Source organism: Triticum aestivum, chromosome 6B (assembly GCF_018294505.1).
Source record: "Triticum aestivum cultivar Chinese Spring chromosome 6B, IWGSC CS RefSeq v2.1, whole genome shotgun sequence".
Classification (NCBI taxonomy): domain Eukaryota; kingdom Viridiplantae; phylum Streptophyta; class Magnoliopsida; order Poales; family Poaceae; genus Triticum; species Triticum aestivum.
In genome coordinates this window covers 55,673,547-55,689,896 of record NC_057810.1, presented here as the reverse complement: position 1 = coordinate 55,689,896, position 16,350 = coordinate 55,673,547, and the positions used below count along the sequence as shown (strand labels likewise).

The 16,350-nt window shown below is 45.5% G+C and overlaps 1 protein-coding gene across 2 annotated transcripts; it reads left to right on the top strand.

The window, feature by feature from the left end:
* Positions 1-7,698: 7,698 nt before the first annotated feature.
* LOC123135732 (uncharacterized) lies at positions 7,699-10,996 on the top strand. 2 transcript variants are annotated; one of them, XM_044554923.1, is made up of 3 exons: positions 7,702-8,892; positions 9,858-9,957; positions 10,709-10,996. In XM_044554923.1, exons 1-2 carry the CDS (start codon positions 7,791-7,793, stop codon positions 9,908-9,910), a joined length of 1,155 nt encoding a protein of 384 aa, XP_044410858.1. In that variant the 5' UTR covers positions 7,702-7,790; the 3' UTR covers positions 9,911-9,957; positions 10,709-10,996. The 2 variants fall into 2 exon arrangements, with proteins under 2 accessions (XP_044410859.1, XP_044410858.1); XM_044554924.1 differs by lacking the exon at positions 9,858-9,957 and having other exon boundaries at positions 7,699-8,892.
* Positions 10,997-16,350: the final 5,354 nt, after the last annotated feature.

Here is a 16,350-nt window from a genome sequence, read left to right as displayed (position 1 = left end):
CACGTGAGACGGACTAGTCATCATCGGTGAACATCTCCATGTTGATCGTATCTTCCATACGACTCGTGTTCGACCTTTCGGTCTCTGTGTTCCGAGGCCATGTCTGTACATGCTAGGCTCGTCAAGTTAACCCTAAGTGTTCTGCATGTGTAAATCTGTCTTACACCCGTTGTATGTGAACGTAAGGATCTATCACACCCGATCATCATGTGGTGCTTCGAAACGACAAACTTTAGCAACGGTGCACAGTTAGGGGGAACACTTTCTTGAAATTATTATAAGGGATCATCTTATTTACTACCGCCGTTCTAAGTAAACAAGATGCATAAACATAATAAACATCACATGCAATTATATAACGCTGTGACATGATATGGCCAATATCATATAGCTGCTTTGATCTTCATCTTCGGGGCTCCATGATCATCTTGTCACCGGCATGACACCATGATCTCCATCATCATGATCTCCATCATCGTGTCTTCATGAAGTTGTCACGCCAACGACTACTTCTACTTCTATGGCTAACGTGTTTAGCAATAAAGTAAAGTAATTTACATGGCGTTCTTCAATGACACGTAGGTCATACAAAAAATAAAGACAACTCCTATGGCTCCTGCCGGTTGTCATACTCATCGACATGCAAGTCGTGATTCCTATTACAAGAACATGATCTCATACATCACAATATATCATTCATCATTCATCACAACTTCTGGCCATATCACATCACATGACAATTGCTGCAAAAACAAGTTAGACGTCCTCTAATTGTTGTTGCATCTTTTACGTGGCTGCAATTGGGTTCTAGCAAGAACATTTTCTTACCTACGAATAACCACAACGTGATTTTGTCAACTTCTATTTACCCTTCATAAGGACCCTTTTCATCGAATCTGCTTCAACTAAAGTGGGAGAGACAGACACCCGCCAGCCACCTTATGCAACTAGTGCATGTCTGTCGGTGGAACCGGTCTCACGTAAGCGTACGTGTAAGGTTGGTCCGGGCCGCTTCATCCCACAATACCGCTGAAGCAAGATAAGACTAGTAGCGGCAAGCAAGTTGACAAGATCTACGCCCACAACAAAATTGTGTTCTACTCGTGCAATAGAGAACTACGCATAGACCTAGCTCATGATGCCACTGTTGGGGAACGTTGCAGAAAATTAAAAAATTTCCTACGGTTTCACCGAGATCCATCTATGAGTTCATCTAAGCAAAGAGTCAAGGGAGTGAGTTTGCATCTACATACCACATGTAGACCGCGTGCAGAAGCGTTCAAGGGGATGGTGATGATGGAGTCGTACTCGCCGTGATTCGGATCACCGATGACCAAGTGCTGAACGGATAGCACCTCCGCGTTCAACACACGTACGGTACGGACGACGTCTCCTCCGTCTTGATCCAGCAAGGAGGAAGGAGAGGTTGAGGAAGACAGCTCCAACGGCAGCACGACGGCGTGGTGTTGTTGGTGCAGCAGTACTCCGACAGGGCTTCGCCAAGCACGTACGGAGGAGGAGAGGTGTTGGGGAGGGGAGGGGCTGCGCCTTGGCTTGGGTGTGCAGCCCTCCCCTCACCCCTCTATTTATAGGGGAAGGGGCAAGGGGGCCGGCCCCTCTAGATGGGATCTAGAGGGGGGGCGGCGGCCAGGGAGGGGGAACTTGCCCCCCAAGCAAAGGGGGGCGCCCCCTCTAGGGTTCCCCCCCAACCCTAGGCGCATGGGCCCAAGGGGTGGTGCGCCCAGCCCTCCAGGGGCTGGCTCATGCCCCATGTAGCCCATGTGCCCCCCCGGGAGGGGTGGCCCCTCCCGGTGGACCCCCGGAACCCTTCCGGTGGCCCCGGTACAATACCGATATGCCCCCGAAACTTTCCGGTGTCCGTTTGACAACTTCCCATATATAAATCTTTACCTCCGGACCCTTCCGGAACTCCTCGTGACGTCCGGGATCTCATCCGGGACTCCGAACAACATTCGGTAATCACATACAAGTCTTCCTAATAACCCTAGCGTCACCGAACCTTAAGTGTGTAGACCCTACAGGTTCGGGAGACATGCAGACATGACCGAGACGGCTCTCAGGTCAATAACCAACAGCGGGATCTGGATACCCATGTTGGCTCCCACATGCTCCTCGATGATGTCATCGGATGAACCACGATGTCGAGGATTCAAGCAACCCCGTATACTATTCCCTTTGTCATTCGGTATGTTACAAGCCCGAGACTCGATTGTCGGTATCCCAATACCTCGTTCAGTCTCGTTACCGGCAAGTCACTTTACTCGTACCGTAATGTATGATCCCGTGACCAAGCACTTGGTCACTTTGAGCTCATTATGATGATGCATTACCGAGTGAGCCCAGAGATACCTCTCCGTCATACGGGAGTGACAAATCCCAGTCTCGATCCGTGTCAACCCAACAGATACTTTCGGAGATACCTGTAGTGTACCTTTATAGTCACCCAGTTACGTTGTGACGTTTGGTACACCCAAAGCACTCCTACGGTATCCGGGAGTTACACGATCTCATGGTCTAAGGAAGAGATACTTGACATTGAAAAAAGCTCTAGCAAAACGAACTACACGATCTTGTGCTATGCTTAGGATTGGGTCTTGTCCATCACATCATTCTCCTAATGATATGATCCCGTTGTCAATGACATCTAATGTCCATAGTCAGGAAACCATGACTATCTGTTGACCAACGAGCTAGTCAACTAGAGGCTCACTAGGGACATGTTATGGTCTATGTATTCACACGTGTATTACGATTTCCGGATAATACAATTATAGCATGAATAAAATACAATTATCATGAACAAGGAAATATAATAATAATGCTTTTATTATTGCCTCTATGGCATATTTCCAACAGTTCCATAGCCCTTTGTTGTTCAGTAGCAATTTTAGCAAGTGTTTTATAGCTAGGTTTGGATTCACAATCTGAGTCATCTTCACTTGATGTTTGAAAGTAAGCATCACATGATTTTACCTTGGCACCACGTGCCATGAAGCAATAGGTGGGAGCAGGATCGTCCATGTCATCAGCTTCAGCGTTGGTGTGGAAGTCATTGTCTTCAGTGTTGAAGATGGACTTGGCAACATAGGTTGTGGCTAGAGCCAGACTTGCAGCGCCAGGGTCGGACTCTTCTTCAGACTCCACCTCCACCTCCTCAGAAGCAGACTCCTCCTCTGAATCCATTTCCTTGCCAACAAAAGCATGAGCCTTGCCAGATGAGCTCTTCTTATGTGATGAAGACCTTGATGAGGACTTAGAAGAAGACTTTGAAGATTTCTTCTTCTTCTTGTCATCAGAATCATATTCCTTGCTCTTTTTCTTCTTCTTGTCATTGTCCCACTGAGGACACTCAGAGATATAGTGTCCAGGTTTCTTGCACTTGTGACATGTTCTCTTCTTGTTGTCATGAGTGGAAGCTTCATCATTTCTTGAGCTAGATCGTGAAGACTTTCTGAAGCCCTTCTTCTTGGTGAACTTCTGGAACTTCTTCACAAGCATGGCAAGTTCCTTTCCAATGTCTTCAGGATCATCAGAACCGCAGTCAGATTCTTCTTCAGATGAGGAAACCACTTTTGCCTTCAAAGCACGAGTTCGGCCATAATTGGGACCATAGATATCTCTTTTCTCAGAAAGCTGGAACTCATGTGTGTTAAGCCTCTCAAGTATATCAGACGGATCGAGTGTCTTGAAGTCAGGGAGTTCTTGTATCATGAGGGCAAGGGTGTCAAAGGAGCTGTCGAGTGATCTCAGTAGTGTCTTGACGATTTCATGCTTGGTAATCTTAGTGGCGCCAAGAGCCTGAAGCTCATTTGTGATGTCGGTGAGGCGATCAAACGTGAGCTGGACATTTTCATTGTCGTTTCTCTTGAAGCGGTTGAAGAGATTGCGAAGAACACTGATCCTCTAGTCTCTCTGTGTAGAGACGCCTTCGTTGACCTTGGATAGCCAGTCCCAGACTAGCTTTGACGTTTCCAGGGCACTCACACGGCCATACTGTCCTTTGGTCAGATGACCACAGATGATGTTCTTTGCAGTGGAGTCTAGTTGAATGAACTTCTTGACATCAGTAGGGGTGACACCTTCACCAGTTTTGGGAACGTCGTTCTTGACGACATACCAGAGGTCGACATCAATGGCTTCAAGATGCATGCGCATCTTATTCTTTCACTAGGGATATTCAGTTCCATCGAACACGGGACAAGCAGCGGAGACTTTGATTATCCCTGCAGTCGACATAGCTAAACTCCAGGTGGTTAAACCGAATCACACAGAACAAGGGAGTACCTCGCTCTGATACCAATTGAAAGTGCTAGTTATCGACTAGAGGGGGGGTGAATAGGCGATTTTTATCAAAGTCTTCAAAACATGGAAGTTTCGAAGACAAACAATAGAAATGACTTAATTGATATGCAGCGGAAGATAAACTACAACAAGCAAGCCATAGTCAAGTATGCAATAATGTGAATGTACAAAGACTAATAGCAGCTAGGTAGTAAGGATCAGGATGGAAGATAGTATGAAGCCAATCAACGATAGTAGTCAAGCAATGAAGTCAAACAGATAGGACAAATAGGCAATGACTTCACGAAGATAAACTCAAAGTAAAGGGAGGGAAGGGATAGAACCAGTCACTTGTTGAAGACACATGATTTGTTGGACCAGTTCCAGTTGCTGTGACAACTGTACGTCTGGTTAGGGAGGCTGAGATTCAACTCAGAAGACCGGCGTCTTCACCTTATTCCCCTTGAGCTAAGGACACACAGTCCTCGCCCAATCACTCTGGTAAGTCTTCAAGGTAGACTTCCGAACCTTCACAAACTTTGTTCACCGGCGATCCACAATGACTCTTGGATGCTCAGAACGCGACGCCTAACCGGCTGGAGGATACACAGTCCTCAAGTGTAATAAGTCTTCAGGTCACACAGACAGAAAGACTTCAGTGATGCCTAACACTCTTTGGCTCTGGGTGTTTGGGCTTTGTCCTCGCAAGGATTTCTCTCTCAAAGGCTTCAAGGTGGGTTGCTCTCAAAACGACAAAAGCCGTAAACTAACTCTAAGCAGCCACCAATTTATGGTGTAGGGGGTGGGCTATTTATAGCCACAAGGCAACCCGACCTGATATGTCCGAAATGACCCTGGGTCACTAAGGAACTGGTACGTGTTCCAACGGTCAGATTTCAAACACACACGACAACTTTACTTGGGCTACAAGCAAAGCTGACTCATCCAGCTCTGGATAAGATTTGCTCACATTGTCTTCGCTCGAAGACATAGGATTTGGGTTGAGCATCACTTCAGTCACTCTGACTTTGTTCACTTGGACCCCACTTAACAGTACGGTGGTTCCTATGACTCAACAAAGAAGAAAAGAAAATAATGAAACAACACAGTCTTCGCGCTCCATAGTCTTTGCTCAATGTCTTCTCATGTCATAGTCTTCAATGTGAATATCTTCACATACCACCATTGTCTTCATTGTCTTCATACATTTTTAGGGGTCATCTCCGGTAGGTAAACCAAATCAATGAGGGACACTACCTGCGTTATCCTGCAATTCTCACAAACGCATTAGTCCCTCAACCAACTTTGTCGTCAATACTCCAAAACCAACTAGGGGTGGCACTAGATGCACTTACACCCGCTTCATTTTTATACATGCAAACGTGTGCGCATGCAGTTTCCACTGGATCTTGTTAATCATTCGAGTTTAAGATGCTGAAGTTGAAGGTCTGGAGTCGCTACTTGAACCACCCGAGCAGTACGAAATAGTAAAGGGGATAATCATTATCGAACTATATGTCGGCATCTTTAGCTCGTCATTTCCTGATATCAACTAATTAATAACTCATTTATTCATTTTCTTTGCCGGTGGGCAGAGCTTGAAAAAAGTTCAGGAAAGAGGTTCCAAGCGGATGGAAAGAAAAGCTGTATTGGTATCGACCCAAGGTATAATTAACTAAGTAGTACTAGCTAGCTACCATCTCTTTAATTCTAGTTTCAATACCATTAGTTATCATGCTTGATTAATTATTATCTGATTGAATTCTATTCTCGTAAAGTGCATGAAGCAGTTGCCGGGGAATGATTTATGTGCATACTACGTTTGCGAGAACATTCGCATAATGGCGTCCGAAAGGAGCAGAGATGATAGACAGCAATGGGTACGTTTACCAGAGCACTATTCATAATTTTTACATCATTATCGATATCTAATATATATACACACAACTAATACATGCATATTTAATCTTCTCCTTTAAAGTTCAAGGACGTGCGGGAGAAGCTCTTACCAGCGGATCGGGTACGAGCAACTCAAGAAGAAATAACGGGATTTTTGCTTGATCAGGTCATAGATCCCAAAGGAGAATACCATTACCCGCTACCACCACAGTAATGCCTCCCGGCGCGGGCTAATGCCACGTGGTGAACCTTTAGTGGCGGCTCGTGCTGAACCGGTACTAAAGGGGGGGGCTTTAGTCCCCACCCTTTAGTACCGGTTGCAGAACCGACACTAAAGGTCCTTACGAACCGGTGCTATAGCCCAGTTCTGCGCTAGTGAAATCGAATCGGCCAGGTCGATGGTGGATTTGGTGCATTTTATGGTTTGAAGGGGGGGGGGGCTCGGGCTGTCTGGGCTGACGTGGCGGACACGTCCGGGCCTCCCATACCCGCCCTAGATTTGGGCTCGATACAAGGGGTGTCGGTCAGCCCGGACGTTTGAGGCCGGTTGGAGGCGCCCGATTAGGTCACTTTTTTTATCGGTCAGTGACCGGGCCATCCGCTTGGGCGTTTAAGGCGGGTATGAGGTGCCCTGTAGATGCTCTTTTGCATTGACTAAATTATTGACTCTGGTGCAAACGAGAGTTTGCTACAAAAATGTCATAGAGGTAATAATAAAGTTGTTATTATTCTATTTCCATGTTCATAATTAAGTTTGTTTTTCAATATAATGCTATAATTGCAATGGTTCTTGAATGCGAGATTCAGAGACTTGTTGTATGTGTGGAAAGATAAACACCAATCAGATCTCTAGTCATGCCTCTAGACTAGCTCATGTAGCATTTTATGATTTTGCTTTTCTAACCATGGACATTGTTATTGTTAAGGAGGATGCCAAAAATACAAAAAAATATTGTTAGGATAACAATAGTATTGGATAGACCCAACACATGAAACACTATGTGATCACGTCATTAGTATATGTTATTGGTATACTTATCTTCTCATGGACAACCTCCATTGATGCAAAAGATTGCATCCTTCTCTTCATCTCTTGAATAATGACTGTTGAAGTTCCAAATATTCTCCCTTGAGTGAACTGAGTGCTCGGATGGTTAGCTATCTTACGGTGAAACTGGTCCACCAGGGTTCAAGTGGGCAGGGGTCATGCGGTCCTAGTTTTTTTAGGTGTACGCGGTCCTAGTTTTTTTTTTTAGAATCTTATGCTAGTTTTTTTTTTTGAGTTGAAGAGAATCGTATGCTAGCTCTTTTTGGAGAAAATCCTATGCTAGATTTTTTTTGAGAAGAAATCTCAAGCTAGCTTTGTTTTAGAAGACAAATCTTATGCTAGCTATTTTTTTAGACGATTGTTGAGTACAGTGGGCTTTCGTCTTAGCTATCGTGGGCTTCCCTCGTCTCTACAGAACTAGTATTGGGCTTCAAATCTCACTCGCAGCCTCAGTTTTCTCTTCTCCAGTGTACGGCCAACCTTGCCCTTCGAGTCCACCCCACCCACCCCATCCGCCGCACGAGCAACTGAGGAGGGCGAGATGACGGCCAGCTTCGGCCGCCGCCTCCGCCCGACGTCGGCGCCGCCGCTCGACGACGACGACCTGCTCGACGAGATCCTCCTCCGCCTCCCACCGGATCCGTCCTCCCTCCCGCGCGCCTCCGCCGTCTGCACCCGCTGGCGCCGCCTCGTCTCCGACCCCGGCTTCGTCAGCCGCTTCCTCCTCCGCCACCGCCTCCGCCCTCCCATCCTCGGCTGCTTCATCACGGACCAGCGAAGGGCGACCGTCTCCTTCGTACCTACCATGGAGGCCCCCAATCGTCTCCCCGCCGAGCGCTTCTCCTTGCAGCTCGGCGACCGCGACCGCTTCAGTCTCCTCAGCTGCCGCCACGGCCTCCTGCTCATGTTCCTCCCGCTGTGGAGCAAGGTCCTGGTGTGGGACCCCGTCGCCGGAGACCAGCACCGCCTGGACATTCCCCCAGGGTTCGACACGAAGAAGGAGATTGGCGGGGCGGTGCTTCGCGCCGCCGGGGCCGTCCGCCACTTCCAGGTGGTCTTAGTGGGCAGAGACAAACAGAACATACTCGCCTGCGTTTACTCATCCGAGGCTGGCGTATGGAGCAAACTGATCTCAACTCCGCTTCCAAATCCGTTTTGCTACGAGTTTATGGGCGTGCATCCTGTGCTGGTTGGGGATTCCCTTCACTGGTTTATTAACTGTGGTTTTCATAAAATCCTTGAGTTTGATTTGCATAGGCAGATCCTAACTGTGATACCAGGGCCCTTGGATGAGTTTCCTGTGGGCATTTCCCAAATCCTGGTTATGCGGGCAGAGGATGGTGGGCTTGGTGTTCTATTCAAGTCAGGCTGCAATGTCCAATTATGGAAGAGGAAGATTGATTGTGATGGCGAGGCCTCATGGGTGCTGGGAAGAACTTTTGATCTAGACACACTATTTTCCCTGAATTCAGAGGAGATAAAGTACATGGTGATCCTAGGCTTGGCTGAGTACAATAGTACGGTGTTCGTGCGGACAGTTGTCGGCCACTTCATGGTGCAGCTTGAGTCATTGAAGTTCAACAAGACGTTCGAAACCAACATTTGGAATTTCCATCAACCATTTGAAAGTGTCTATACTGGAGGTAACAGAATGCTTTGACACCGTGGGTATAACAAAATCAGCTTGTTTTTTATAATAGTTGATGAAATGTTGTTCACATCCGTTAGGTTTAAGCTAACAATTTTTAATTTGTGCCATATCACTAATTTGTTTTGCTGCTTGATGATTTCTGCTATATATTGCACTTTTGCAGTGTGGCGCCCTGTCCCAATGCTTGTATAGTGATGTTTATGTAGTTGTTATGATCTGGAAAATATTTGCTTGCCGTATCTAGTTTAGTTTATGCCACTAGTTCTGCTTGTGTAGCCAAGTTTGCCGAATGCTTTGCATAATAATTGCACTGAATTTCAATGCTACATGCCTGTTAACATATGTAAGAAGTGTATGGTGGCAGAACTAGTTCATATCTCCAGTACACTTTTTTTTCCTCATAATAAGAACTTAACAGTTGGAAGTTGAAGACGACTGCCTGAAAAACTAGCTTGAACCAACTAGAATGTCAACTAGATAGCTTAATGTGTACATTTGGAAGCTTAAAGCAACTTATGCTTCTACCATTCAATATTTGTGCTAATCTTGCTAAAAACCTGTAAATCTGTAACAATGACTTAGTTAAAATTTATAATCAATTGCTTATTGTATCAGTCCTAGGAGAGTCCTGCTCTAACAATGACTAGGTTTAAATTTGATAGAACAATTGCTTGTTTATCACTTATAGGTGGGGCCAACTCCGAGTGGCCAATCAAATCGTTCCCTTTTAAATAATTAAACTGAGCTTATTTCATCTTTTCAGGCTAAATTTATTTGAAAACAGACTAAATCCGAATAGGCATAATTACTTATGTTGCTAGGATTTGTTAATGCTGTATCAAAGCTCACTTGTTTTTTTTCTTCTAAAATTCCACCTACGAGTTTCTTGATGCCTTCCCGTATTTAGTTAGTTTTCCATTGGAATTTCATTGGTTGTTTGACTTCTAATGCTTGTAGAAACAAGCATTGGTGGTGGACACAATGGAGCTGAACTTTTGCACAACACATAAGATGATTGTCTGGTTCAGTATGTTATTATGGTGTATTGGTTGAGCAGGTAAGCTTGTCTTCTGTACGTACGTTGAGGTATCTGAAATGTTCGTTTTAAATAAATACTCCCTCCAGTCACAAATATAAGATGTTTGTGAATCGGATGTATATAGACACGTTTAGTGTGTTTGTTCACTCAATTCAATCTGTATGTAGTCAATCGGATGTAATAAATACTCCCTCCAGTCACAAATATCTACTCTCAGGTCTTCCTGTCGATGAGTGCTGCTTGTGAGGCTATTTTGTTTTGAAGCTGAGGATGTGTTGAGGCCTGGTAGTTCTAGTTTCTGTTATGTTTGTTGCTGGTCTGGCTCATGTGCCTTCTTCCGTGTGCTGTTTAAAGTATACCCTGTTACCTGGTTTCGTTTTCAGCAGCGGAAATGGAGCCTTTGCATTCTCTGTTTTTATTACTCTAGAAGCTGAAAGTCCGCACTGCATATTACATACTCCCTCTGTTCACAAATGCAAGACGTTTTGGATATTTCAATGTCGACCACATACAGACTGAAATGAGTGAACAAACACACTAAAACGCATCTATATACATCTGATTCAGAAAAAAGTTAAAACATCTTACATTTGTGAACAGAGGGAGTATTTGTGTTCTCTGTTTCTGTTACTGTTTTGTCCCCAATATCACTACTTTGGAGTTTCTTTGTACAATTTCCACAATGGTGAATTTAGTGTTTACCCCTTTGAATCATACACAAATTATGAGACTGTATAACTTTAACGGTTTTCCCATGACTGCTCCACAGGTATCTAGAGGTGTACTGTGGTTGATGAGATGCAGGAATGGGCTTGTATGCTGCAGGTTCTTCCATTTTGTGTGCTTCACATGTCGATCGACTCTCTGTAGCACGCGCCGGTCAAGTGGGGAGTGGAACTGTAGGAGTTGATCGTTTAATTTGACAACTACCCGCTGTTATTGTCTAATTTGTGGACACAAATAGCCATTCAACTTTCATGATGAATACACACTGACAAAAATAGCAAGCATGCTGAAACATAAACAAAAAGCTTACCTGCCTGATGGCCTTCGCTTACATTTGGTGCGTGTATGTCTGTGTTCTTTGCCTATGTTCCATGATTTATCAAGTGCTGCTTATGTGAGAGAGTGCGCGTGTGTTGGTTTTTCATTACTCCCTCCGTTCCAAAATAGATGACTCAACTTTGTACTAACCAATTAATTTGGATCGTAGGGAGTATTTGATTCTGACAGTCTGGCTAGTTGATTTTGTATTGCACCTGCTGGCCCTGCTAGTACTCCCTGCGTATTATGGGACGGAGGGAGTATAACTTAACTCTGTCGTCTTTCTTTCTCGTCTCCCCAAAGATCAACCACCTAGCATTCCAATCTCCCCGAGTCAATGGTTCTGTTTTGTTTTCTGAATGACTGTGCTCAAGCTTTAAATCTTTGTCCTAGTTCTGTTATTGATTTTTGGCAGAGAGGAGGTGGGACAGAGAAAATAGTAGATTACAAAAAAGAAAAAAAATCATCATATTTGGTGCTAGGATATCATGGAACCACCATCATTGATGAAAATCAATAATCGTGCGCAATGTCCAGGGTTCCAGGGTAACGACAGGAGCGACCTCATCTTCCTGCTCCTACCTTGGACGACGGAGGCGCCACTTGATTGCTAGACTTGCCCATGCTCGCCGCGGCCTTCATCAAAATGCACCACCAAAAATTACACCTTACGGCCGACCCACCCGCCCTTCCCAGTGATTGTGATTCGAATCAGAGCTTCCAATCAAGCTAACTCAAAATTAAACCCAATAGATATGAAAAGATAAGGTGAAGGAGAGTCCCCATCTCTGGCGCAGGTGATTCTGGAGGAGGACGTCGGGGATGTCACGCGTGATTCAATAAGAGGGCGGGTAACGGCAAGGCGGATGGATCGGGGTAGCATAGTTCGCACCGGTGGCCACTACAGGACTCTAGGTCGGCAAGAACACAATATGAAATGTGGAGAGATGCATAAATAGAGGGACGAAGAGAAGCACCGGGAGGACCGTGATGAAGATCTATTGATTGGGGGAGATAAAGGGAACCATGGGTGAAAGGTGGAGGAAGGGATGAAAGACCAACATGCCAAATAGATGAGGAGCCGATTCGTTGTTGTTTCGTGAGGTAGGGGGAAATTGACTGGATTTCCACCGCAGCTATAGGCAAGGGGAATTTTAGTGCCGGTTGAGAGAGCGAGAGGGGCTGGTTAGACAGAGGGGGGCCGATTGGTTGTTGCTTGGAAACTGACGCTGACGTTGTGTCATACTGGCATGAACAACGTGCATGTGTAAAGAGAATTGCTAGTAACGGGGATCAACTTGTTTTTATCAACTTCTTAAGAATATATAGGATTTTTCTTTCGAGAGTACGCCTAGGCGTATCATATTTTCATAGAAGGCAGAGTTGAAATTACAAGAAACTACCATTCGCTGCGAACGACAAGCGTAGCACACACCACACCACTCTCGAACAAGTCCACAAACGGACAACACCGCAAAGCAATCTACAACACAAAAGAGCCTATCCTCAGCTGCCACACACACCGCGTCACGACCGACGTCGGTCGCCTCCGAAGACCATCATCTTCCGTAGAACATCGATTGTCGACGCACCATCCACTCTGAGCGCCTAAGAGGAAGTGGCAAGTGGAAGGCAGGACTCGCTCTGCTTTGAGAGAGACACCATCTTGAAGACACCAACGACGAGCATACATAGCACCGTAGAGGACCAGAAGAGGACAGCAGCAAGCACCGGAGGAGAGCAATAAGGACCCAGCCATGTATCCACACACAAAGCTCCCAACAGAGATACGACGTCGAGGACGCCGCCAATGTGCCGATCCAACACCGAATCAAGGCTTTCGCCCGGAGACAGCCACCAACTCCAAGTGAGTGAAGGTCATGGCGCACACGCCTCGGCGGCGCCTCCAAGAAGGGGATGACACCCACGGGCGCCATCACCGCCAGCCTGACAAAAGCCAAGCAAGATTTTCATCCGCGCATTGCACATCACCACACCTCCAGGAATTCGGCAACACCGTCCAATTAGCCTCGCACCGCCGCCACTGCAACTCTATGCAGAAGTAGTCGCCAAGCCGAGGACCGACGACCGGCTGCACGACAAGAGGAACCCAACCACCGCAGCAAACTCCCAGCATGGACAAGAAACCGCAGCCACCCACACCTCCGGCAAGGTCCAGGACCGGTCACAACAGCCGTCACCAACCAAAGGACGACCTTGCGACGGTCGGAACCACACCTCCACGAAGCACCAAGCTGCGCCACCGGGAGAGCATCGCTGCTCACCACATTGCACGGAGGTAACCGGGCACTCGTTGCTCGCCAAGACTCCATCTTGGCCAAGCGCTCTCAGCGCCGCCACCACCAACTATACGTGGGTTCGCATCTCCGCCTCCAGACGGCGCCGCCGCCACCATAGCTCGCCATCGCACCGCTGCCAGCTCCATCTAGGCCTGCCGCCCTCCTGCCGCGCATCGGCAGCCAGCCCCCACTCCCTGTCGGCGTGGATCTGACCAGATCGAGCCCCACTGCGAAGAATGCCATGCCGCCACCGGCCCGCGCGCTCCACCGCGACGTGCCGCCATCGTCCAACATGTTGTGCCGCCCCGCACCGACACCACCTGCGCGCGCCACCCGTCGCGTGATGTCTACTACACAACCTTCTTATTGTAGACGTTGTTGGGCCTCCAAGTGCAGAGGTTTGTAGGACAATAGTAAATTTCCCTCAAGTGGATGACCTAAGGTTTATCAATCCGTGGGAGGTGTAGGATGAAGATGGTCTCTCTCAAGCAACCCTGCAACCAAATAACAAAAAGTCTCTTGTGTCCCCAACACACCCAATACAATGGTAAATTGTATAGGTGCACCAGTTCGGCGAAGAGATGGTGATACAAGTGCAATATGGATGGTAGATAAAAGTACTTGTAATCTGAAATTATAAAAACAGCAAGGTAACAAGTGGTAAAAGTGAGCGGAAACGATATTGCAATGCTAGGAAACAAGGCCTAAGGTTCATACTTTCACTAGTGCAAGTTCTCTCAACAATAATAACATAATTAGATCATATAACAATCCCTCAATATGCAACAAAGAGTCACTCCAAAGTCAGTAATAGCGGAGAACAAACGAAGAGATTATGGTAGGGTAGGAAACCACCTCAAATTTATCCTTTCTGATCTATCTATTCAAAAGTCCATAGTAAAATAACATAAAGATATTCTTTCCGTTCAATCTATCATAGAGTTCGTACTAGAATAACACATTAAGACACAAATCAACCAAAACCATAATGTCACCTAAATACTCCATTGTCACCTCAAGTATCTGTGGGCATGATTATACGATATGCATCACACAATCTCAGATTCATCTATTCAACCAACACAAAGTACTTCAAAGAGTGCCCCAAAGTTTCTACCGGAGAGTCAAGACGAAAACATGTGCCAACCCCTATGCGTAAGTTCACAAGGTCACTGAACCAGCAAGTTGATCACCAAAACATACATCAAGTGGATCACGTGAATATCTCATTGTCACCACAGATAAGCACGGCAAGACATACATCAAGTGTTCTCAAATCCTTAAAGACTCAATCCGATAAGATAACTTCAAAGGGAAAACTCAATCCATTACAAGAGAGTAGAGGGGGAGAAACATCATAAGATCCAACTATAGTAGCAAAGCTCGCGATACATCAAGATCGTGCCAAATCAAGAATACGAGAGAGAGAAAGAGAGATCAAACACATAGCTACTGGTACATACCCTCAGCCCCAAGGGTGAACTACTCCCTCCTCGTCATGGAGAGCGCCGGGATGATGAAGATGGCCACCGGTGATGGATCCCCCCTTCGGCAGGGTGCCGGAACAGGGTCCCGATTGGTTTTTGGTGGCTACAGAGGCTTGCGGCGGCGGAACTCCCGATCTAGGTTATTTTCTGGAGGTTTCTGTATTTATAGGAATTTTTGGCAAAGGTCTCACGTCAAGGAGGTGCCCGAGTCGTCCACGAGGTAGGCCCACACGCCCAGGGGGGTGGGCATGCCCCCAACCCTCATGGACGGCCCGGGACTCTTCTGGCCCAACTCTTTTGCTCCGAAGTCTTCTTTTGGTCCGTAAAAAATCGTCAAAAATTGGCACGTCAATTGGACTCCGTTTGGTATTCCTTTTCTGTAAAACTCAAAAACAAGGAAAACATAAACTGGCAACTGGGCTCTAGGTTAATAGGTTAGTCCCAAAAATCATATAAAATAACATATAAGTGCATATAAAACATCCTAGATGGATAATATAATAGCATGAATACTTCATAAAAAGATACGTTGGAGACGTATCAGCATCCCCAGGCTTAATTCATGCTTTTCCTCGAGTAGGTAAATGATAAAAGAAAGAATTTATGAAGTGTGAATGCTAGCAGGTGCACAAGTTTGATCAATGATAATTTCAGTCACCTTTTCTAGCATCATTATATGTCATAACAGTAGTTCATCTCATAAAATGTTTCATGATCAAGTAACAAGCTATTCACATGTTAAAGCATAGACCATAAACTTTCTTGAAAACTAGCAAACTTCATTCTCAGTCATCAAACAATTGCAATTCATCTTATTTTCAGAAAGGGTCTATGTCAGAGCTTTGATTTAGCAAATCCCACATACTCAACTATCATATAGTCTTCCATAATTGCTAACACTCACGTGATATTTATGGGTCCAAAGTTTTAATCGAACACAGAGAAAGATAGGGACTTATAGTTTCGCCTCCCAACCTTTTACCTCAAGGGTAATCTAAACAATAATAATTTATGAACGCCTACATCCAAGTGGATATATATATATATATATATATATATATATATATAGGATTTTCTACAATAGCTTGCCACAGAACTAGTTAAGGTTTTCAACGGTGTAAAAGTTCTCTAAAATCCTGAAAACAATACTGAACCAACACACCTACAATATAACATGATCCAACGGATGGATTGAAAAAAATATGACTGCATGTGTCCTGGACAAAAGAAACAAATGTTTCTATATATATTGATCCTGCAGTGAGCTCAAATGCTTGTTTTTTTCACTGAGGATGCATAAATGCATATTTTCACAATCACACCGTTGGATCATCTTATTATATTAGAGTGAGGCTTCCCTATTTATTTCATATTTTTTACTTACTTTTAAACCGTTAAATGATTAGCAAGCCTTAACTAGTTCTGCGGCAAGCTATGATAGAAACAGTTTTACCTATATATCCGGATCACCCCAACATGAAGTGCTTGCCAAAGGAAAAAGTGTAAAAAGGAAAGGTGATGACCACCATGACTCTTGTACAAGGGTAGAAGATAATAGTAAAAGATAGGCCCTTCGCAGA

What these genes read in the sequence shown, in the direction of transcription:
- LOC123135732 (XM_044554923.1), top strand. Translation starts at nt 7,791, where the DNA reads ATGACGGCCAGCTTCGGCCGCCGCCTCCGCCCGACGTCGGCGCCGCCG. An exon ending in TGAAAGTGTCTATACTGGAG is followed by an intron (nt 8,893 to 9,857) that starts GTAACAGAATGC and finishes TAATGCTTGTAG; the next exon opens with AAACAAGCATTGGTGGTGGA.